Source organism: Rhineura floridana, chromosome 18 (assembly GCF_030035675.1).
Source record: "Rhineura floridana isolate rRhiFlo1 chromosome 18, rRhiFlo1.hap2, whole genome shotgun sequence".
Lineage (NCBI taxonomy): Eukaryota > Metazoa > Chordata > Lepidosauria > Squamata > Rhineuridae > Rhineura > Rhineura floridana.
The window spans coordinates 10,578,649-10,601,524 of NC_084497.1; the positions used below are offsets into that span (position 1 = coordinate 10,578,649).

The 22,876-nt window shown below is 49.9% G+C and overlaps 1 protein-coding gene across 10 annotated transcripts in view; it reads left to right on the forward strand.

Moving 5' to 3' along the window:
- Positions 1-22,876, forward strand: part of MYO9B (myosin IXB) — an 89,611-nt gene that overhangs the window by 44,455 nt on the left and 22,280 nt on the right. For 6 of the 10 annotated variants that reach the window (XM_061601376.1, XM_061601380.1, XM_061601379.1 and 3 more), the window contains exons 11-19: positions 2,321-2,442; positions 3,522-3,663; positions 11,346-11,541; positions 12,975-13,050; positions 15,635-15,724; positions 16,896-17,009; positions 18,409-18,448; positions 19,048-19,170; positions 21,643-21,723. In XM_061601376.1, coding sequence (XP_061457360.1) covers positions 2,321-2,442; positions 3,522-3,663; positions 11,346-11,541; positions 12,975-13,050; positions 15,635-15,724; positions 16,896-17,009; positions 18,409-18,448; positions 19,048-19,170; positions 21,643-21,723 — 984 coding nt within the window. The remainder of the gene's footprint in view (positions 1-2,320; positions 2,443-3,521; positions 3,664-11,345; positions 11,542-12,974; positions 13,051-15,634; positions 15,725-16,895; positions 17,010-18,408; positions 18,449-19,047; positions 19,171-21,642; positions 21,724-22,876) is intronic. The other 4 variants (XM_061601381.1, XM_061601386.1, XM_061601382.1 and 1 more) reach the window with 3 other exon arrangements.

Below are 22,876 nucleotides of genomic sequence, written 5' to 3' on the forward strand. Positions count from 1 at the left end.
CCCGGATAATAGGTTTCCAGCCATGTTGCCCACTCTTACTTGCCTCTTTCTTGCACTTTGTTTCTCTCTGCAACAACGTCACGTCAACACTCTCTCGAACCCGTTACCTTGTATGATAAGCTGGGCCCATAACCCCTGTTGCGTGTGCGTGTATAGATCATACAAGGATGGAATCCAAGAGTTGTATAGAACAGGAATAAGCCAGGCCAGGCAAGTTTCTTGTAAGAGTCTTTACTAGGCAAAGACATTAGACACAGTTCTCTTCACAGACAGCTTTTCCCCCACACTGAGTTTTTCCAAGCATCCCACCTTATCAGGCTTCCCAGCCAGCTACTGACCTTGGCAAACCTGGCGCTCTGTTCTCACAGCTTAACCCTTCTGCTTCAGGTTTCACTCTCTCTGCTAAAAACCCTGTCTGTGAGTCTCACAGCCTGCTTCACTGACCAACAGGCAGGAGGGTGTCTTTGCCGTTTGGTTGTAGGTTAAAAGCAAGGTAAGTAAGGTGGTGATGGAAAAGCAGTTGTTAAGATTTATTGCAGGTGTGGGAATCCTCATGCCCCAGGGATTGAATGTGGCCCTCCAGGCCTTTCTGTCTGGCCCTCAGAGCTCTCCGCAGGCCACACCCCTTATCAGCCCTGCTTTGGACCCTCTTTAGGTGTTTTTGCAGGGCTGGGATGTGCCCTTGAACTCTGACAATGCCTCTTGCTTGGCTGGATGGAGGGGAGAGTGAGAGAGTGAGAGAGAGAGAGAGTGTGAGTGAGTGAGTGAGTGAGTGAGTGAGTGAGTGAGTGAGTGAGTGAGTGAGAGTGAGTGAGTGAGAGTGAGTGAGTGAGAGTGAGTGTGTGAGAGTGAGTGTGTGAGAGTGAGTGTGTGAGAGTGTGTGAGAGTGAGTGTGTGTGTGTGTGTGTGAGAGTGTGTGAGAGTGTGTGAGTGTGTGAGAGTGTGTGAGTGTGTGAGTGTGTGAGAGTGTGTGAGTGTGTGAGAGTGAGAGAGTATGTGAGTGTGAGTGAGAGAGAGAGTGTGAGAGAGAGTGTGAGAGTGAGAGAGAGTGTGAGTGTGAGAGAGTGTGAGTGTGAGAGAGTGAGAGAGAGAGAGTGTGAGTGTGAGAGAGTGTGAGAGTGTGAGTGTGAGAGAGTGTGAGTGTGTGAGTGAGTGTGTGAGTGTGAGTGTGTGTGAGTGAGTGTGAGTGTGTGTGAGTGTGTGTGAGAGTGTGTGTGTGTGTGAGAGAGAGAGAGAGAGAGAGAGAGAGAGAGAACTAGCCTGCTTTACAAAGGTAAGATTTACATTCATACCTCCACCCACTTTGGCTCTGGCTCAGCCCACCCCTGGCATGTGGCCTTTGGACTGGGAAAGGTCCCCACCCCTGGAATATTTGAAGGCAACAGCCTTGTAGACTGTCTCTGAAGCTGGAGGTTGCATTTAGCAGTGGGGGCCCAGAGCAGCCTTCTGCAGCATATTGCCTTTTGGATGTTGTTGTTGTTCGACTCCAGCGCCCAGCAGCCCCAGCCCCCAGCCTAGCTGGCGGCCACGGGTGATGATGGGAGGTGAAGTCTAGCAGCATCTGGATGGATGGGACTGCCTTCAAGTCGTTTCTGACTTATGGCGACCCTATTAATGGGATTTTCATGGTAAGCGTTATTCAGGGGGGGTTTACCATTGCCTTCCTCTGAGGCTGAGAGGCAGTGACTGGCCCAAGGTCACCCAGTGAGCTGCATGGCTATGTGAGGATTTGAGCCCTGGTCTCCCAGGTCGTAGTCCAACACCTTAACCACTACACCACACAGGAGGGCACTAGATTTGCTATCTTTTCGGCGCCAGGTAAAGACCTATCTCTTCGCCCAGGCATTTTAAAAATTTTAAAATTTGAATTTAAAATTGAAAATTTTTAATTATGTTTTATTGTGTTTTTGTATTTTAACCTGTTTTACTATGCTGTGCACCGCCCTGGGAGCTTATTGCTATAGGGCGGTCTAAAAATGTAATAAAATAAATAAAAATAATAATAGATTTGGCAGGAGGCTGGCTTGTAGTCATTGCTGGGCCTCTCGGCCTGTCTTAATTAATCTACTTCTCCTTCAGAGCTGTCCCTGCCAGTGGGCATCCCCATGTCTTTTGGCAGATTCCATCCATGGCATGAAGAGGCCATTTTATTTTCTCTGTCCCCAGCTGACTGCCAGTCAGTTCCACTAGATCTCGCTCGCTCACTCGCTCACTCGCTCGCACGTCGGCCAGGGTCTTCTATTACAAGAGGAGGAAAACGTTCTCTCTGTGCTCTCCACACTGTGCATGAATGTTTAAAAACGTTTTTGTTTCTTTGCAGGAGGAGTATCAGAGCGAAGGGATTACGTGGCACAACATTGACTACACAGACAATGTGGCCTGCATCCACTTGATCAGCAAGAAGCCCACTGGCCTCTTCTACCTGCTAGACGAAGAAAGCAAGTAAGCTGGAGGGAGAGCCCTGAGGAGGAGATGGGTGGGTGGGTTCTGTAAATGCCTGGGGATCTAAACAGCGGCGGCAGCAGGACAGGCCCGGCCTGCGAGCATGATATAAAAGGAAAAGTGGATAGGGAGGGAAAAGGAGAAGAAGCAGATCCAGGCTTCAGTTCTTCATAAAGCTGGCAGGCTGGATCTTTACCTCTCCCCCAGCTCCTACAGGCCCTTTTGTCGGATGGGCTAAACCACCCACTTCTTAATCACCTGACATCACCAGGCATTTTTCCTTTGACTTGAAATCAAGCCACGCAAGCAAGGGACAGGGTGTTGCAAGCGTCACTGATCAACAGGGAGCCGAGTATTTATTTGCCCCGCACGTGACATCATCATCTGTGACGTCAGGAGTCGCATGGGCTGGGCCTGGCTTGGGCAAAAGTGGCCTCGCAGGTCCAGGGAGGACCTGCTGCTGGCCTTAATCGATAAAGTTACATATACGCTAAATGAGCAGTTGGAGGGGAACAGTTCTGAAGGGGTCCCAGTCCGAGTTGAAATGGGGAGTGAATTTTGGGTGTGTGGAGGGGGCAGATAATTGTGTCATAAGCCCATGGTTGGGGAGTGTCCGTGGTCAGCATTTAGGGGGTGGGAGCTGGAGAAGGTGAGCTCAGTGGGGACCTGTTAACCCAGCAAGAGGTGTTCAGAGGGACGGAAGAAAAGCCCATAGCTGGATCCAGCCCAAGGGGCCCACCTGGCCAGCAGCCTGTTCTCACGGTGGCCGACCAGACGCCTCCTCTGGGAAGCCCACAAGTAGGACCTGAGCCCAACAGCGCTCTTCCCCTCAGCTCCATCTCTGCTGGGCGGCTGTTCTCAGCTGTGACTGTTCAGCTTTCCCTCCCCCTCCTCCTCCTCCTGGTGAAGCTGGCGGAGAACGTAGGGAGATGTGGTGAAACGAAGACCGTCCCTCTTGCGTGCTCTTCTGCGCTGCCTCCCGCCCCAGGGGAAGCATCGAGGGCCCCCTCACACGCCTCTGTGTCCATGGGAGAGCAGAACCCTCTCCTAGCCCTTGCCTTCCTCTCTGCCACCTGCAGCTTTCCACACGCCACCAGCCAGACGCTCCTTGCAAAGTTCAAGCAGCAGCACGAGGACAGCAAGTTCTTCATCGGGACCCCCGTCCTGGAACCCGCATTCATCATCCAGCACTTTGCAGGCAAAGTGAAATACCAGATAAAGGTAGGGGAGGAGACTCTGTTTCAGAGCAAGGGCCACACTCCCATTTGGGCAGCCTTCTGGGGGCCACGTGCTAGCGGTGGGTCAGAGGCCAAAGTGGGAGGAGCAACAGGTGGGGATTTTTCCCTTTTGGTACAGTAATAATAATAATAATAAAATTTTATTTGTTAGTCGCCCATCTGTCTGACTTAACAGACACTCTGGGCGACTTACACAATATAAAATACAATTTAAAACATATTCATACAACAGTCACCATATTAAACAACAATACATCTAAACCACCCGTTAGTAATACAACATAATAGCCTAACCCACCCCAGAAATCCCGTAGGCCTGCCTGAATAACAAGGTCTTTAAGGCTCGACGAAAAGCCATCAGGGAGGAGGCATGTCGAAGGTCAAAAAGAAGCAAGTTCCAGAGGGTGGGGGCCACGACCGAGAAGGCCCTCTCTCTGGTCCGCACCAGCCTAGCTGTTTTCACCAGTGGGACCAAGAGAAGGTCTTGTGAGGCCGATCTTGTTTGGCGGCATATTTGGTGATACTGGAGGCGTTCCTTCAGATAAACTGGGCCAAAACTGTTTAGGGTTTTAAAGGTTAATACCAACACCTTGAATTGGGCCCGGTATACAACTGGCAACCAGTGTAGCTCCGTCAACACTGGGGTGACATGATCCTGGCGACGGCTTTGCTTTATTAAGCGTGCCGTCGCATTCTGTACCAGCTGCAATTTCCGGACCGTCTTCAAGGGTAACCCCACGTAGAGCGCATTACAGTAGTCTAATCGAGAGGAGACCAGGGCATGTATCATGGTTTCTTTCATGGATGCCAGTGAGGTCTCCATGTGGGTTATAGTCCCCAATCAGCTCGAGACAGGAACCTGTCATAATTTTTTCTTGGCTCCTCCCCTTCTTACTGAGGTGATGCCAGTTCTGTTCCTGTCTCAGCTCGGGCAACAACCTTTGGCTGTTTTTCTCTCACTTCTGTAGACTATCAGCCTACGGCTCCTCTATTTTCCTTCGTTCTTTTCTATACTTCTTATTATCTTTCTCTTCCTCTTTTCGTACCTATTCTTTCTCTCGTGGCTGAGATATGGAAGCACTGCTGTCTTCTCAGACCGCCAGGACAAAAACCCTTAGAGGAACAGGGCAGCACACAGTGGCTACTGTGGTCGGATCCCTGCAAGGCCATAAAGGGTCAGGGCAGCACTCAGCTCCTGCTGCAGTCAGTTCCCGGCCGCTGTCTGTCCCACAATCCCAGAACAAGAAGGGACACAAAAAATCAGGGCAGCACCCAGCTCCTGCTGCGGTCAGTTCCCTGCAGATATTGGGCATGACGGCAACAGCTCCAGCGGACGCGCAACGTCCGGCCAGGGAGCATAGGCAAGAAGCCTCACGTCAGAGCATGAATTTCGCTGCTACATCGCGGCACAGCTCTAATCGGGGCGGAGGCCTACTGTGCGAAGTGAGCCTTTCACCACCGCCTACTGCCTCTTCCAGCTCCCTAATGATTTTTCCCGCCGAAAAGGCGGCGGCGGCCATCTTGAGTGGCACTCAAGAGACGTGTTCGATAGAGCCTGCAGTCCAGCACCATCTACTGGAGCAGCCGGACGACAGCAGATCGGAGGATGAGGGAACGACGGAAGCCCATGGGCGGTATGGCCCCCCCGTCTCTCCACCCCAGCTCTCTCCTCAGGCTATGCCAGTTCCTTTAATAACCCCTTCAATGACGCTGGCGCAGTTGTTTTCGCCTGATGTAATTCGGCAACTTAAGCAGGCACTATTAGAGGAGGTCCCACCATTTACTGTGATACCCCCCAATACTCCACAATGCCCACAGCCTACGGCAGTAGCCGCCCCCCCACCATGTAAGAGACCACGCCAGGTTGCCAGACAGCTTTCCCCTGACCGGACTTTGGTGGCTATGGGTACGGGGTATTATGAGCGGGACCACCAGGATGCCCTGTCAGAAATCGGAACTACAGGGTCCATGGATGACGGAGAATGGACCGATGCCTCAGAAACAGAGGCTCAAAACTCGGTCAGACTATTTTTGGAAGTTCATTTTGAACCATTATTAAAAAAGGTGATTGCTTCCCTGGAGCTGACTGCTCCTTCTGAGGAACAACCTACCTCCTTCAGGCCAGCTATGGTACTGCCTACTGTTAAGACCGGCCCTAAGGGCATTCCGTGCCCACCTATGCTGTTGGCTAATATTCAACAGGAGTGGGAGCTACCGCTATACCCCAAAAGAGGGACTAACTGGGCTAATAGACTATATACCTTAGAACCCAGTGTTATGGAACAGTTGCGGGCCCCAGACGTGGATGGGCCTATTACTGCGCTCCTGTCACATTCGATCTTGCCACGGGATGGGGATGCTCATCTCAAAGATCCCATACAGCGCAAGTCAGATCTAGCACTTAAGCGGGTACATGAAGCGACGGCTATGTCCATAAGAGCCTCTGTGGCAGCTTCAGTATTCTCTAGGGCATCACTGCTGTGGATTGAGGACCTAGCCCAAAATCAGGAGCTGGAGGTCTCCAAGTTACGAAAGTCCATTTTAAAACTCTCACGCTGCATGGCCTTCGTAGCAGACGCTACTATGGATTCCTCACAATTTGCAGCCAGGGCTATGGCCATGGCAGTGGTAGCCAGGCGCCTAGTATGGCTTTCACATTGGGATGCGGAGAATGCATCCAGATTTAATCTAGCCACGGCTAAATATACAGGTGGGAAATTATTTGGGGAAGACAATCTGGCGGAGGTATTGGTGGACAGTAAGGATAAAAAGAAAGTTATGCCCTCACAGGGGAAAGAGGAAAGAAAGCCATTCCGACGCTATACTCCCACTTTCCAGACGCGTTCCTTTCGTGGCTCAAGGCCCTTCTTCAGCAACAGACAGAGGGATTTTAGAGGCTCCCGTTTTCCCTGGCAAAACCAGAAGCCTCCACAGAGATTCCACCAGAATAGACAGCAGTCCTACCAGACTAGGCAGCAGCGTCAACCACAACAACGTTTCTGACTCTATACCTGTCGGAGGTCGACTCAATTACTTCCTAAACCAATGGCAGACAACAACAAAAGACAAATGGGTCCTGAGCATTATCAAAGACGGGTACAGACTGGAGTTACATCAGTATCCACCCCCACGTTTCGTCTTCTCACACAGACCGACATCACTACAAAAACACGGAACATTCCTAGCAGAAATAGAGCACCTTCTACAAATCTCAGCTATAGAACCCGTCCCCATGGACGAACAGTTCTCAGGAGTGTACTCCCTCTTCTTTTTGGTGGCAAAAAAGGACAGTTCATTCAGGGGGGTGCTCGACCTCAGGTTTGTCAACCAGTTCCTGAAACGCAGGACTTTCCGGATGGAAACTATAGCTTCAATCAGAGAGGCACTCCAACCCCAGGACTATTTGGCATCCATAGACCTCAAGGAGGCCTACCTGCACATTCCAATTCACCCCACGCACAGAAGGTTGCTCAGGTTCACATACGACAAGAAACACTTTCAGTACAAAGCCCTGCCATTCGGACTTGCCACGGCACCCAGGATCTTCACCAAGGTGCTGGCAGCAGCACTCTCAGGCCTACGTCTGAAAGGGGTGCACCTCTCCCCTTATCTGGACGACCTACTTCTCAGGTCTCAGTCGTTTACCCAGGCAAACAAAGACTTAAATCTTACACTTAGTTTCCTACAAAACCACGGTTTTTTAGTGAATGTTCAAAAGAGTCACCTCTACCCCACGCAATCACTTATACACCTGGGCACGGTGATAGACACCCTTGCTCAAACTATAACGCTGGCGCCACAACGAATCCGGACCATCACAGGCCTAGCACGCTCCATACGCGACCAAACGAAATTAGACTTGATGCGCCGGCAAAACTGCTCGGGATGATGGCATCATCTATAGCAGTTACACCATGGGCCAGACTTCATTCACGTCCTCTTCAACATCTTCTGATCAAGTTCCAGAGAGACATCGCCTCGAGGCGACACCGTGTGATTGCCTTACCACACAAAGTGCGTCAGTCTCTCACCTGGTAGCATCGGGACTCGAATTTGTCCAGGGGGATCCCGATACAGGACCCGCCTCGCACAATAATTACTTCAGATGCCAGCCTCTGGGGCTGGGGGGCTCATTATATGGATCTCTTTGTACAAGGACGTTGGAGTCCACCAGAGACAGCCAGGCCCATCAACTGGCTGGAACTGAGGGCAGCTCACCTGGCGCTGAAGCATTTCTTTCCCAGTCTTCACTACCCCGATGTATTGATCAAAACAGACAACACCTCGACCAGATCATACATAATGAGACAAGGAGGGACCCGATCCAAGCTCCTCAGCGGAGAAGCAATAGCCATGCTGTCCTGGGCAGAGCAGCGCCTTACATCTGTATCGGCGGAATACCTGCAGGGAGCAATGAACGATTGGACGCATTGGCTCAGCAGATGTCAGATATTCCCAGGGGAATGGGCACTCAACAGAAGCGTCTTCCTGATGGTTCAACAACACTTCGGAAAATTAGAGGTGGACCTCTTTGCCTCGGACACAAACTATCAGATCCCTCGATATTTTGCAAGATTCCACATGCGTGGGGCGGAACAGATAGATGCACTGACGGCGAGTTGGCCACAGCTCCTACTGTATGCGTTTCCACCAACTCCTCTCCTCGCCAGAGTCCTCAACAAGATCAGGAGGGAAGAGGCGCAGGTGGTCCTAATAGCCCCATACTGGCCGAGAAGACCGTGGTTTGCAGACCTAGTCCAGCTGTCTGTCAGAACCCCCCTTCCACTTCCAAATCGACACGACCTGTTACATCAAGGACCGGTCCTCCACCCAGACCCAGCCTGGCTTCAGCTAGTCGCCTGGAGGTTGAACGGAGCAGGCTGTTAGCATTAAATATTTCACCTGATGCGACAGCAACTATCCTGGCGTCACGTAGGCCATCTACGCTCAGGATATACCAATCCACTTGGGCAGCTTTCCTGCGTTGGTGTACAGCGCATGACACCAATCCTATGACGGCATCCGCACCACATATCCTGCAGTTCCTCCAGGATGGCCTCCACCAGGGTCTACGTCCTAACACCCTCAAACGTCAGCTATCGGCGCTTGCATCCGTTCTATCTTTAGACGAAGGGGTCTCTCCAGCGTCACATTCGCTGCTCAAGAGATTTCTAAGAGGAGCAACCGTTATCAGCCCTCCAGGAGTGCACAGATTTCCTTCATGGCACCTCCATACAGTGTTGACCGCACTACAGAAATCTCCATTCGAACCCCTGCAGACGGTTCCTTTGCGAATACTCACCTTCAAAGTCACGTTCCTCATAGCAATCACGTCAGCACGCAGGATATCAGAGATTCAGGCTCTATCAGTGCAAAAACACCTCTGCATTTTCCATAACAATAGAGTTGTACTGAGGATCGACCCTAGCTTCATACCAAAGGTCAGGTCTCAGTTTCACCTGCAACAGGAGATTGTGCTGCCCACGTTCTGCCCAAATCCTAAACACCCCATGGAAAGGGCATGGCACTCCCTCGATGCGAGGAGGGCGTTGAAGGTATACATCAATAGGACAGCTCAATTCCGTAGATCGGAATCTCTGCTGGTATCATTCCATCCTCCGACTCTAGGCCACAAGGTGTCAAAATCAACTATAGCTAGATGGCTAAAGGCATGTATTTCCTTAGCCTACAGATCAATCAGTAAACCCGTGCCACAGGGAATCACGGTGCATTCCACTAGAGCGGCAGCCACAACAGCGGCCTTTTCAGCTAATGCCCCATTGGAGGAGATCTGCAGGGCAGCAACTTGGGCCTCACCTTCGTCGTTTACCCAACACTACAAAATGGACTTATACGCATCTGCGGAGGCCGCATTTGGTCGTAGGGTTCTCCAGCAGGTTCTTCCTCAATAGACCCACCCTATGGCCGAGCTTTGGTACGTCCCACGTGGAGACCTCACTGGCATCCATGAAAGAAGGTACGGTTGGACTTACCGTGAACGGTGTTTCTTCATGGATGCCATGAGGTCTCCACGACCCTCCCTATGAGGGGCTGGGAAATCCATCTGCAATCTGTGTTATCTGCTCTTATTCTGTTGTTATATCTTCTGATTTGTTCTTTCTATGTTACACTGAGGTGAAGTTCCGAGCTGGTCAAGAAAGAGAACTGGCATCACCCCAGTAAGAAGGGGAGGAGCCAAGAAAAAATTATGACAGGTTCCTGTCTCGAGCTGATTGGGGACTATAACCCACGTGGAGACCTCATGGCATCCATGAAGAAACACCGTTCACGGTAAGTCCAACCGTACCTTCTATCACAGTCGTGCACCCTCTGCGTTCTCCGTCCAGGCAGACATGGTCAGAGTTCAGGGATGTGTTCCAGCCAGGCAGAAACACGCAAGGAGAGTGTGGAGCAGGGCCGGAGAGGGGTGTGGCCTTCTGGGCCTGAGCTCCCCCTCCCCCTCCTCAAGTGCAAAGGGAGCATTCAGACTACGGACATAAGAAGAGCCTGGCTAGGCCACCATCGTGGTTTCTACAATGGCTGACTTTCAGAAGCTGATGAGCAGCCCTCTCCCCCCCGTTATTTGTCCCCTAGCATATGGGAATCAGAAGTGCAGTTCCTCTGTATGTAGTAACATGGCTGATGGCTGTTGCTGGTCACCTGCATCTCAATGAAATACGTGCACTCCGAGGGTGGGCAACATCTGTGGCCCTCCAGGTGTTGTGGGGCTCCAGCTGCCAGCATAGCTCAACGGTCAGGCAGGGCCAGGTTAAGCTGAGGAGGGCCCCTAGGCTGACTGGTGTTTGGGGGCCCCTTCTCTTAGGCAATATCAGGAGGGATTGCAGGACAGGAGCTTCTGAGCCACCCACCGTCCCATCCCCCCCGCTTCACCTACCTTTCTGCTTTTTTTGCGGCTGCTCGCACAGTGCACACAGGTTTGCCATCACTCAAGATGGCAGCAGAGGCTTCAGCCCCTTAGGGAAACCTCAGCCGCCATCTTGATTGATGGCAAACTGCAAAAAACAGCGGAGAAAAAGGTAAGTGAAGCGGGGGGATGGCGGGCAGTATTATAATTTTTTTTAGCTTATGCACGGGCCCCTAAGAGCTCCGGGCCCCTAAGAGCTCCGGGCCCCTAAGAGCTCCGGGCCCCTAAGAGCTCCGGGCCCCTAAGAGCTCCGGGCCCCTAAGAGCTCCGGGCCCCTAAGAGCTCCGGGCCCCTAGGCTTCAGCCTACTAAGCCTAATGGATAATCCGGCCCTGTGGTCAGGGATGGTGATGTCAATGCCAGGCAACATCTGGAGGGTCACAGGTTCCCTTTCCCTGGCCTAATCCTTTTGAAAAGCTATCTAAGCTAGTTGCCATGGTTGCATCTTGTGGGTGTTACTAATCAAAGTTGATTTGTGTGGTGCGTGCCCAAAGGAGTCGTCCACTGAGTGGCCACAAACTCTGGCAATAGAATGGGGGGAGGGAAAGTAGCTAGACCAGGGGTGGGGGATCTGTGGCCCTCCAGTTGTGGTGGGACTCCAATTCCCATCAGCCCTAGTCAGAGATGATGGGAGTTGTAGTTCAGCAACATCCAAAGGGCCAAACTGACTGACTCTGGCAAAGCCTGCATGCCCTGTGCCCCTAACTCTGCCATCCCTCAACCCATGCTTCCCCCTTGCAGGATTTCCGAGAGAAGAACATGGATTATATGCGCCCGGACATTGTTGCCTTGCTGCGGAGCAGTGACAGCGCCTACGTGCGCGAGCTCATCGGGATGGATCCGGTGGCTGTTTTCCGGTGGGCCACCCTGCGTGCGACAATCCGAGCCATGGCCGTCTTTGCAGAAGCTGGCCGCCAGAGAGCTCTGAAAACAGCAGGTAGGGGAGAGAGACCGTGGCGGGAAGTGGTAGCAGAGCACCTTCTTTGCATGGGGGTGGTCCCTGGTTCAATCCCCATCACCCTTAAAGATGAGACAGGCGCCATCTCTGCTATCTTTTCGGTGCCTACTGAAGACCTCCTTCCTCTTTCAACAAGCCTTTTAAGTAGAGACCTTATCCCAGTCTGTGTCTGTGTTGGAATTGCTTTTTAGTATGTTTTTAAACCTTTTTTAAAAATAATATGATTCTAACCTTTTTTTAAAAATGTCTTGAAAACTTTTTTAGAAAAAAATGTTTTTAAAGATGTTTTAATTGTATTTTTAAGTCTGTATTTTATGATGTTTTAAAGTGTTTTTAGTGCTTTCGTTTGCCGCCCTGGGCTCCTGCTGGGAGAAAGGGCAGGATATAAATTAAATAATCAATCACTCAAATCAGTCACCTCTGGCTTAAAAGGACCAGGCATCAGGTGGTAGAAAAGGCCTTTCTCTGCCTCAGGCCCTGGAGAGCTGCTGCCAGTCAGAGTAAGATGGACAGATAGTCTGACCTGTACGTAAACCCGTAGCAGTTAATGCAGCCAAGGGATTTTATTGATGGTTATTTATTTTGTTAAAAATTCAATTTATATCCCGCTCTTCCTCCCAAAGGAGCCTGTGGTGGCAAACACGTCATTTTTTTCCTTTCCGAGATCAAATGCGGAGGCATATAGGAATGTTTTTAAATTCCTCCTGAAAGTCGGCCATGAGGGAGACAGATGCAGCTCACCTCACCAGGGAGGGTATTCCACACGAGGGAGCCAGCGCTGTAAGGGCCAGCGCCCCCAACGGTCTATATCCTACCGTTCTTTCCTTCAAGACGCTGCACATGTTTTCCTCACTTTCCCCCGTTTTATCCTCACAACAAGCCTGTGAGGTAGGTTAGGCTGAAAGGGGACAGTGACTTCATGGGTAACTTGGGTTAACTTAAGATTTTGAATAGTCTCTTGTTGCTGGGTCAAAAGTGATGAAGAATCTCAGGGTCCCTTTAAAAAAAGTCAGTTTTTATTGTGCTGTGAGCCTTAAGGTACTGCAAGACTTTTGTTGTGTGTTTACTGTAAGAGATTTAAACACTGGATATCTCCTCTGAAAGTGATTGATTGGATTGTGAGAACCAATAATTCTCTGTTGCATAATGGCAATAGCTTTGCCTCAAGAAGTGACCGCTTGTGCCAAGGGCTGATACCATTTATCTTGTAGCCTTTTTCTTGTTTATTCAAACAAACGTTCCAGGTAGGTGCAAGTGGCCTCTTCCAGTTGCCATTCCTTAAGAGCCTTTTTTCTGAGCAAGTTTTTAAGCCAAAAGCAAACCAGACAAGCCGTGGAGGAGAGGCTGCCTCTTGCTGTGGACTCCCTGTCTGAAATCAACACCATCCTTTTTCCCTTTCTTTGACCCACCAGGAGTGGTTCGCCATGGACCCAGAGTTCCCCTCGGGGAACTCCAGCAAGCCAACACCCCGATCGAGAGAGCTTATCGGTAGGTTTTATTGCTTTTAAAAAAAAATTCTCTGGACCAGAACGGAGACTTTGCATTGCTGCCTGTTCTACTTTGATCTTACCTCCCTCAGTAGTTCCAGGGTGGTTCTGTTTGTCTGTTCTGATTGTTTCTTTTGCTGCTTTTTCAACTCTCGTGGAAGCTTAAAACAATTAAAACGATGAGGAAAAACTAATGCTGTGTATCTTTGGGAGAGGGAGGAGGCAACTTGAAGAAACTGTCTAGCAAGAGAGAGAAGCCAATTTGAGCGAGGGACTGAGGGCGCTTGGCCTGGAGATCTGCACACTCCTCCGTGCATTGTACAAGCCGGCGTGTCCTCCTTCCCCGCCTTGCTTTTGAGGGCTCGCACTTAGACCAGCTTGGCTTCTACAAGGCTGTTGTCTCCACAGTTCAGATCAGAGCTTGGAAAAGTTACTTTTTTGAACTATATCTCGCATCAGCCCAATCCAGTGGCCATGCTGGCTGGGGCTGATGGGAGTTGTAGTTCAAAAAAAGTAACTTTTCCAAGCTCTGGTTCAGACAGGCTCTCTGCTTCAGAGGTGAGGAACCACTTTCAGCCCGAGGGCTGCATTCCCTTCTGGGGGCCAGAGGCAAAAGTGGATGAAGCAAGGAATATTAATTTTACCTTTGTTCAGGTCTGCACACGCTTGCACAGCCCTCTCTGTCCTGCATCGGGGTCAAACAAGAGCCGTTATCAGGAGCATTGAAGCCAGGCAAAAACATCGGAGGGTGACGCAGGGCCAGTGAGGGGTGTGGCAAGTCCCAAGGGCCACATAGGCTCCTCACCTCTCCTCTGCCTGTTGCCAAGGAGGACTGCCCCTCTCTTTGTAGTGGGCATCATGACTTCAGAGCGCTTGCGTCTGGACTGTGGGACTCCCCCCATCATGCTTTCGTTTAGCACGTTCTACCTGTGCTGTTACAGCCCCCCACCCTGGCAGTTCCCAGGGAAGTGTGCCTCTCTTGTGTTGGGCGCTTGGTGCTGCGGAAGTCACTGCTGCCCGGCAGGGAAAGTGTGGCCGCTGCCCAGGTTGGGCTGTCAGCACTCTTCTCCAAAGCATCCGGTTGGCGTAGCGCTGACTCAGTCTAAAGAATGGCTCATAGTCAAGCAGCCGACGAATCCAATGAGTTTTAAATGGATCAGTCAATCAAATCTGCACAAATGTTCATGTGACTGAAACAGTTGTTCCAAAAGAGAGGATTTAGATCGCGGCAGCCGTCCAGATATGACTGGGCTCCTGTAATCACTGTGACCCTTGGCTGTTTCTGGCTGCTGGGCCCGTTTGGACCTGGAGTCCCGTCGACATCTGGAGGGCCACGGAGGTGAAGCCCACCCTTCTAGCTGCAGCAGTGCTCCAGAGCCTTGCCCATTCTCAAGTCTACTAAGACAGTTAATCTGGAGAAGCAGGGAGGGGAGACATAGTAGCATGCAGCCAGAAAGCAAAGAAGAAACGACTGCTCCAAAAAGGCGCCGAAATCTATTTGAGCCCAGCACATCTTGGAAAAACAGTTTCCTCCTTCAGGGGCAATGTTGAGTAAATACGAGGAGATAAGAGGCCTGTAGCTGGATGGGGGGCCCTCTCCTCCGGCATCCTGTTCTCCCCATGGCCAACCAGATATGCCCCAAAGGGAAGAGGCCTGCAAGGAGGTCGCAGGAGGCAAGGGGGGCAGGTTCTCCCCATGCAGCCCTCCACGTTGGTGGCCACTGCTGCCTCTTGTGGGAGCAAATTCTACAGTTTTTTAAACTGTGGGTTGTTTCTTTTGTCTGTCCTGAAGCTTCCAGCGTTCAGCTTCATTAGATGGTCCTGAGTTCTGGTCTTACGGTAGAGGAAGAAAAAGGTCTCCCATCTCCTTTTCCCCACCATGCATCACTTTATACACCTCTATCATGTTCTCCCTCTCCCCCCACCACCTTTTTTACCCTTTCTGTAAACTAAAAAGCCCCAAATACTGTACCCTTCCCTGATAGGGGAGGTGCTCCAGCCCCTTGATCATGTTAGGTTGCCCTTTTCTGAACCTTTTCCCCACTGTGGTTGTCAGCTCTGAGACAGTTTGGTTCAAGAATGTTTCAGTGTTTGGGTTCAAGAGCCCAAGGAGCACAATTTACTCAGGTTACCCCCAAAGGAAGAAATGGTTTTGTTCCCCCAAAACACATTTAGCTTTAATAAATCTAGGCACTTTGGGGGGGGGGGATTAAGTTTCTCCTTCATCTTGTTGGGTCACCCTGATAGCCAACTGATCAGCTAAAGATTGCTGCTCTCCTTCTGCAAGTAAAGATGCCAAGTGTTTGGAGACTCAAAAAAAGTGGCCTGCCGTTCCTGGTTTTCCGGATGTCCTGTGTGTTCCTTTTTGGCATGTGGTTCTACCGGCACCCCAGTTAGGCTGGTGGCCTAATGGCTTCTCCAAGGAGCTGAGACGGCACTTGGTTTGGAGATAAAGGTTTGCGAGGGGGAGTCTGACCTTTCGCCATCCCTTCTGCTGCTGCTGCTGCTCCTCCTCTTGTTGCTCGCTTCCTTATGACGCCGTTCATTCAGCCTCTCTGCATGTTCCCCCACCTCCGTTTTTGCAGCTGCTCAGTGCTTGATTTCTCATTTGATTGCTCTGAGGATTTTGATATAAACGCTTTCGAAGACATCATTGCTTCATACGGAAGCAGGAAGTAAGTGGGGAAATGTGGAGGAGCTTTGCCCTCTGTGGCCAGGGAGGAGCTGTCCTGGGCAGGCGGAGCAGAGAAAACTGAGGACATGCGGTGGGCAGAGAGTCTCTGCTGCAACCTCAGGCGTGCAGTAACTAAAAGCCACAACTGGGCCATTCTCTGGCTGCTCAAAATTTTGCAGCTGCGACGGCCAATGTGACCCTTTGGCCTGAGTGAGCTTGGCAGTACAAAATTGCAACGATTTACGCTATAAAGCTACACAACGTTTCAAGAAATTGGGGGTACTGTTAAAAAAACAATATTGGTTGACCACTCAGAAGAACTGAACGTTATTCCTCTGCCCAGGAGTGACCCCCTTTCACACTTTCTGTTGTCGCTTTTTTGGTTTGTGCCTCTCTGGAGGGTGGCACAGGTAAGGGTGTATGTGTGTTCTGAGGCTACTCTCTCCACAAGCATGACGCATGTTGGAACACTGGTGACAGTGGCTCACTCACTCACAGGGGATCTGCCCTGGCTGACTTTGGGAGTTAGACGTGGAACGAGGCATTTCTGCTGAAAAACAATGGGGAGGTTTTAAAACGATGAGGGGGAAATTAAGTTGGATGTTTTAAAATTAAAGCTCATTTTAAAGGTCCCTTAAAAGCAACCTTGGGAAGGGCTGTAGCTCATTGGCCGAGCAGCTCCCTTTCTTGAAACCCTGGAGAGCTGCTAGGTGGACCAAACGTCAGTAGAAGGCAGTTTCCTATATTGCTAACCTGATTTGAAATGCATTCTGAAGCCGTGCTAGCATGTTACAGGCCTGGTTGGCACATAATGCTAAGCCAGGGTTTATATTGGGCCAGACTGTAGCAGGTTTAAATTTCCAGTGGCTTCAGCCCCACCCTGCATGCACCAGATTGGACTGCAGCCCTTTACCAAAAAAAAGGATGCTAATCTCACGCTACAAATTAAGGCTACTTTCTCTGGCTCAGGCCCAGATGCCTTTCCCCATCCTAAAGCCAAAACCGTACATGTCTAAGAGCAGGACAGCCCAAGGCAATCTCCTCCATTCTGTCATCTCTAGAGCATGTCTGAAGACAGTGGTGCTCCTCTGTTTAATTCCTGGTGGTTCTCTCTTCACGGCTGTCATATTTGTGTGTGTGTGTCCTTGTGTTGGGTGTGTGTCCTGTCTTAGGGACTTGCATGAGCAAATAGTCCGGACTATAAAGGCACTGCCCTGGCAGGGTGAAGATCCCCGCAGGCTTCTACAGTCACTCAGCCGTTTCCAGAGGCCCAGCAGCCACTTCCTGTGAGTTTGTGGTGGCGACAGAAGGCTGGCGGCCAGGGGGCGGGGGGAATACTCAGATTTTCTTGCTTTGTAAAATTTGTGCAGAGGAGAATGAATAATGCAGAGCTAAGCAAACATTTGCAAAAAAAATTAAACAGCGGCCGGCATCGAAGAACCCACCCACCTTTCAGTTTTTGGATTTGTGCTGAAAATGCAAGATTTTGGTGGATTTCTCAACCCAGCCTGTGTTTTTGAGCTTTGCCACAAGTGCTGTCGTGTCCATGCATTTATTAATTGGTTTTTGTTTAAAACATTTCCTGTCCTGCTCTTTGTAGCAAATGCAATTGCAGAGCAGGGTTAAAAAATAAAACAAAGCCAACATAGCATAATGCAAACACTAAAAAAAACCCACAACAGACATGCACAGAAGATAAATTACAACTGTCAGGCTAAACAAAAGCCTGGTAAATTATCCGTTCAGAAACTTAGAATGGGTGAGGGAGTTCCAGAGCTGAGGCATCTCCACCAAGAAGGTTCTTCCCCTACGTTTCCATGGCGCAGCTAAGAGAGCCTCCCTGGCAGCTTGATTTTTTAAATTCATATTTATTTTGACCAATTGTCACTTGGCTATAGGCATCTCTAAGCAGTGTCCCGCTAACTCAGTACAACAAATTAAATGAATAAAACCAGAATTTAGTTAAAATGCCTGGTGGAATTTTTTTGTAAAAAGTCTTCAGTAGGTACTGGAAGATCAACAGGAGGGGGGCCTATCTAACTTCATCAGGAAAGGAGTTCCATAAAATTGGGCCTGCAGTCCTGAGTGCACGATTCGCAAGCGGAGCCATGGGGGACCACTAACAGTAACTCCCCCCACCCAAAGACTTCAGCGATTGGTCAGGGATCAGGTGGTCTTGGTCCATATCTACCATCCAAAATAAAATTTGAAGAAGAGCTCTTGTTTTCAGGAACACAAATCTTGTTCTTTTTTAATGTCCCTTTTTAAATTCTGGAAAAAAGACGAGAGTCCTGTTTCTGCCGCACACACACGTGTTTTGTGGTTTCATATGTTGGAGGGGGGAAGCAAGGAGTTTTTGTTTTGGTTGCTTAAAGAATCTGAAATCCTGACTTACTTTTTTTTAAGGTTCGTGACTTAAAAGCAAATCAGGAAAGAGCCTTGCAAAATCGCAGGAGTTGGCAGCACAGCGCAGAATTAGTGTGCAGAATAGGAAAACAGGATCACTTGGTTCCACCTTTCCCAGCCACTCCAACCCATTTAGAATTGCTGCTCCATCCCCTGGTTCTCTGCCTGTTTTCCTTGATCTAATGTGCAAGGCATGCCTTTGCTGAACTAACCAAACTTGGATGGCCTATTAGCATTTTATCTCCCCAATAACTTTATTTTAAAAAAATATTTCAACAGGAAGAGCAGGGGTCCTAAACAAAAGCAGGTCATCCCAAAGGTAAGATTTATCGAGAGCATCTTGAGATTTGCTGGGTTTTGTTTTTCTTTTTAAAAAGTAACTATTTTGGTGGGATGGGGTGGGCATGTTGGGGTAGGCTTCCCGTGTATATGTACTGAAAATGTGTATGAATTTAACACAGCATCAAATTCAGTTCGCAGTATGTGAATTCTGCTCAAACAAGGGCTCAAAACCTTGTGCAAACTCACACCCGCAACCTAGAGATGGGGAATGATATATGCAGGGGTGTGTTGTATACATGTGCAGTTAACCTGCACAAGCTTCTGCTGAGCAGAGTTCAGGCACCTGAGTGTCTCAGGCGCTGTTTAAAACAAAAAGCTAAGTTTCCAGCCCTTATGAAGAGACTGAAAATACACAGGCAATCAAAGGTGACTGGAAAGCCAATGCATGGCATTTGACTATTCTTCGGAAATCCCCCTGCAGCTGGCAGTAAAACAACTGCGGAATGCCAGCACAAGTGCAAATTAAATTCCTCCCACTTGGCTTGCTAGCCCCTCAACCCCAGCTGCTGTGAGCTCTGCTCTGGGGCTATTGCAGCTGCCTCTGTGGTTAACAGTGGCCCATCTCTTCTACCGCAGAACTTGCTGGACTCAAAGTCCCTGAAGCTCATTGTGAGCATGACGTTGCACGACCGGACCACGAAATCTCTCCTTCACTTGCACAAGAAGAAGAAGCCGCCAAGCATCAGCGCTCAGTTCCAGGTAAGCAGGTGCCCAGTGGGAGGGGCTACCTTGACAGCCAGTTCAAAAGGAAGCCGCCTCTCTTTCAGACCACCAAGGCAGGAATTGAGGGCAAGTCCTTGAAAAGTTGTCACATAGAGGAGGGCCAGGATCCCTTCTCGATCGTCCCGGAGTGCAGGACACGGAATAATGGGCTCAAGTTGCAGGAAGCCAGATTTCAGCTGAACATCAGGAAAAACGTCTTCTTGTTGTTATTATTTATTGCATGTACATACTGCCCCATAACCAAAGCTCTCTGGGCAGTTTACAACAATTAAAAACATTAAACAACAATTAAAAACATTAAACAACAATTAAAAACATTAATCAACAATTAAAAACATTAATCAACAATTAAAAACATTAATTGTTAGAGTGGTACTACAGTGGAACCCCTGGCCTGGGGGGTGGGGGTGGGCTCACCACCAAGCAAAACAAAATATTGCTGGACTCCCAACTCCTCTGTCATTCCTGCCTGTTGGACCTTGCTAGCTGCTGGGAGTTGAAGTTCCACATAGTCTGGAGGGCCGTGCATGTACTCCACTCCCTGCCCTAGCATGTTTACCTCTTTAGTACTCCCCTTGCTGTTAGACGCCTGCTTTTCTTCATGGTCTCTCTGCGGCCCCTATGCGAGTTCTGATCAAGTGGGTTTTTTTGGGGAAACCTGCATCCACCTGTCATGGCACATGCTTAAGGGGTCATGATCCCGCTCTTCTGCCCAATCCCTCCTTTGAGCCTGGCTGCAACGGCATCTGTAGGAACGACTGTATGGACTTCTGCCTCTATGGCCAAAACTACTTGTTAAGATTCTTGGGATCCCAGTCAATTATTATTTATTTTATTTTTTAAGCATTTATATGCCGCTTTTTAAAGTATACAAACTCCCCAAAGCAGTTTATGCAGTGCTGAAAGTTGCACATTACATGAAAAATGGAAATGGGCTGCCTTCAAGTCGATCCTGACATATGGCGACCCTACGACTAGGGTTTTCATGGTAAGTGGTATTCAGAGGGGGTTCCCCATTGCCTCCCTCTGAGGCTGAGAGGCAGTGACTGGCCCAAGGTCACCCAGTGAGCTTCATGGCTGGGTGGGGATTGGAATCCTGGTCTCCCAGGTCGTAGTCCCACACCTTAACCACTACACCACACTGGCTCTAAGCCTCCCAAAATGACAAAAATTGTGGTTGGGGCATCCCAAGGGACTGGCCCAAGGTCACCCAGGGAGCTTCATGGCTGGGGGCGGATTCGAACCCTGGTCTCCCAGGTCATAGTCCCACACACTAACCACTACACCACACTGGCTTACATATTGCAGACATCCCTCAAAACATTGCACTTATCCAATAGGAAATGGAATAAAGTCACAACAGAGGAGCATTTAAAACCCACATGAGCCCAGTCAAAATTTCCTGAAAAGCCTGGACTGGTAAACTGTGCAGTCGCACAAGGACTCGGCATCTGAGGCCCTCCACAGGAGGCGTGGAGAGGGGCAAGACCAGAACAGGCCTTCTCAATGGTGCCTTCCCCCCCCCCCAAATTTGTAGCACGTTCTCCCCAGGGAGGTACCCCTAGCGCCATCATTATCCATCTTTAGGCACCAGGCAAAAACATTTCTCCCATGCTTTTGCTTTCTTAACCCCGGAACGTGGCTTTTGAAGGGCTTCTGTTGTGTAGCCTTCCTAAGGAGGGCTGCTCTACCGCCTGATATATGTCTTTTATTTTTTACTTCTAATTTTTATTAACTGCAAAAGTTGGAGGAGCAACATCGGCGCATTTTATCTTTGTACCACAGGCTACTTTCTATGCACACCCTTCTGTATTCTCCATCCAGGCAGGCAGCATCACTCAAGGGTGGCCTGTGGGGGGTGGCCTGGAGGGCCAGGCAGAGAGGCCTGGAGGGCCGCGTTTGGCCCCTAGGCCTGAGGTTCCCCATCCATGTACTAGGGGAACTTCCCTGGGGAGCAGAATTGCAGGAGGCAGAGCACCGTGGCAGGAAAGGTCCGTAAGGAGCAACCTGAGGGCCTTGAGGGCCTTTTGGTCATAAGGCGGGGTATAAATTTAATAAATAAATAAATAAATAGTTCAGCAGCAGAGGATGCGCTTTGCAGGCAGAAGATCCCAGGCTCACTTCCTGGCAGCTCCCAGTGGGGCTGGGAAACAACACCAGCCTGCAACCGAGGGGAGCTGCTCCCTGTCAGTGTAGGGCTAAATGGACCAGTGGCCTGACTCGCTATCAGGCAGCTTCCTGTGTGACTCACATAGATACACTTGGCCTGCATCCATCTATCAGGATTGTAAATCTCTGCAGAGCCCTCCCCCGGCGTATGTTGCCTGTGGCCTCGAGGCCTTGCGGAAGGAGGGTGAGGTGTCCCATCGGGTCTCTCTCCTGCCCAAAGGATGGGCTTCCTCTGGGGGACAGTGCCTGACTCCTCCCTGCTTGTGTGACCCATTGCAGACATCCCTCAACAAGCTGCTGGAGACCCTCGGCAGAGCTGAGCCCTTCTTCATCCGCTGCATCCGCTCCAACTCCGAGAAGGTAGGAGGTTTGATCCCTTCCCAGGACAAAACATTGCATTAAGTGTGTATGGGGGGGGGCTCCAGTTAGGAGCGTTGCAGGGAGCATCCCAGGGCCTCTTGAGCCCCATAAATATATATGCTTGCAAGGGCACTTTTTTCTCTGCAAGTCAACATGAATTTGCAAGTCTGGATACTAATTAGCTGTTAACCAAAATGGAGGCAATAGTCAAGAAATCAGAAGAATGCTAGGACTGGGGAGGGCAGCTATGAGAGAACTAGAAAAGGTCCTCAAATGCAAAGATGTGTCACTGAACACTAAAGTCAGGATCATTCAGACCACGGTATTCCCAATCTCTATGTATGGATGTGAAAGTTGGACAGTGAAAAAAGCGGGTAAGAGAAAAATCAACTCATTTGAAATGTGGTGTTGGAGGAGAGCTTTGTGGATACCAAAAAGACAAATAACTGGGTGTTAGAAGAAATTAAACCAGAACTGTCACTAGAAGCTAAAAATATGAAACTGAGGTTATCATACTTTGGACACATAATGAGAAGACATGATTCACTAGAAAAGACCATAATGCTGGGAAAAAACAGAAGGGAGTAGAAAAAGAGGAAGGCCAAACAAGAGAGGGATTGATTCCATAAAGGAAGCCACAGACCTGAACTTGCAAGATCTGAACAGGGTGGTTCATGACAGATGCTATTGGAGGTCACTGATTCATAGGGTCACCATAAGTCGTAATCAACTTGAAGGTACATAACTATAATACTAATTAGCACACGGATAGCCAACAGAGATGTTGCTGGACTCCAGTTCCAAGCATGGCCAGTTGTCAGGGACAATTGTGGGCGTCTGCATGCAAGGGATGGAGGGACGCCTCTCCTCAGTAGACGCATTCTTTCCTGTGAGCAAGGAATGTCTCTCCTGTGAGCAAGGGGGGGAGCACCTCTGGCCCTCTGGATGTCGCTGGACTCCAGTTCCAGTAGGCAGCTTGGCCAGTGGCCCAAGGTGATGATGATGATGGGGGGCGTTGAAGTGCAGCAACAGCTGGAGAGCCACAGACGTTTCCCATCCCTGCTGTAGATGTTGCAGGCTACAACTCCTTCCCAGTGGCAGCATGTGTCATGGGTCAGAGGTGCTGGAGGGCATCATGTTGGCTGCCCCGTGA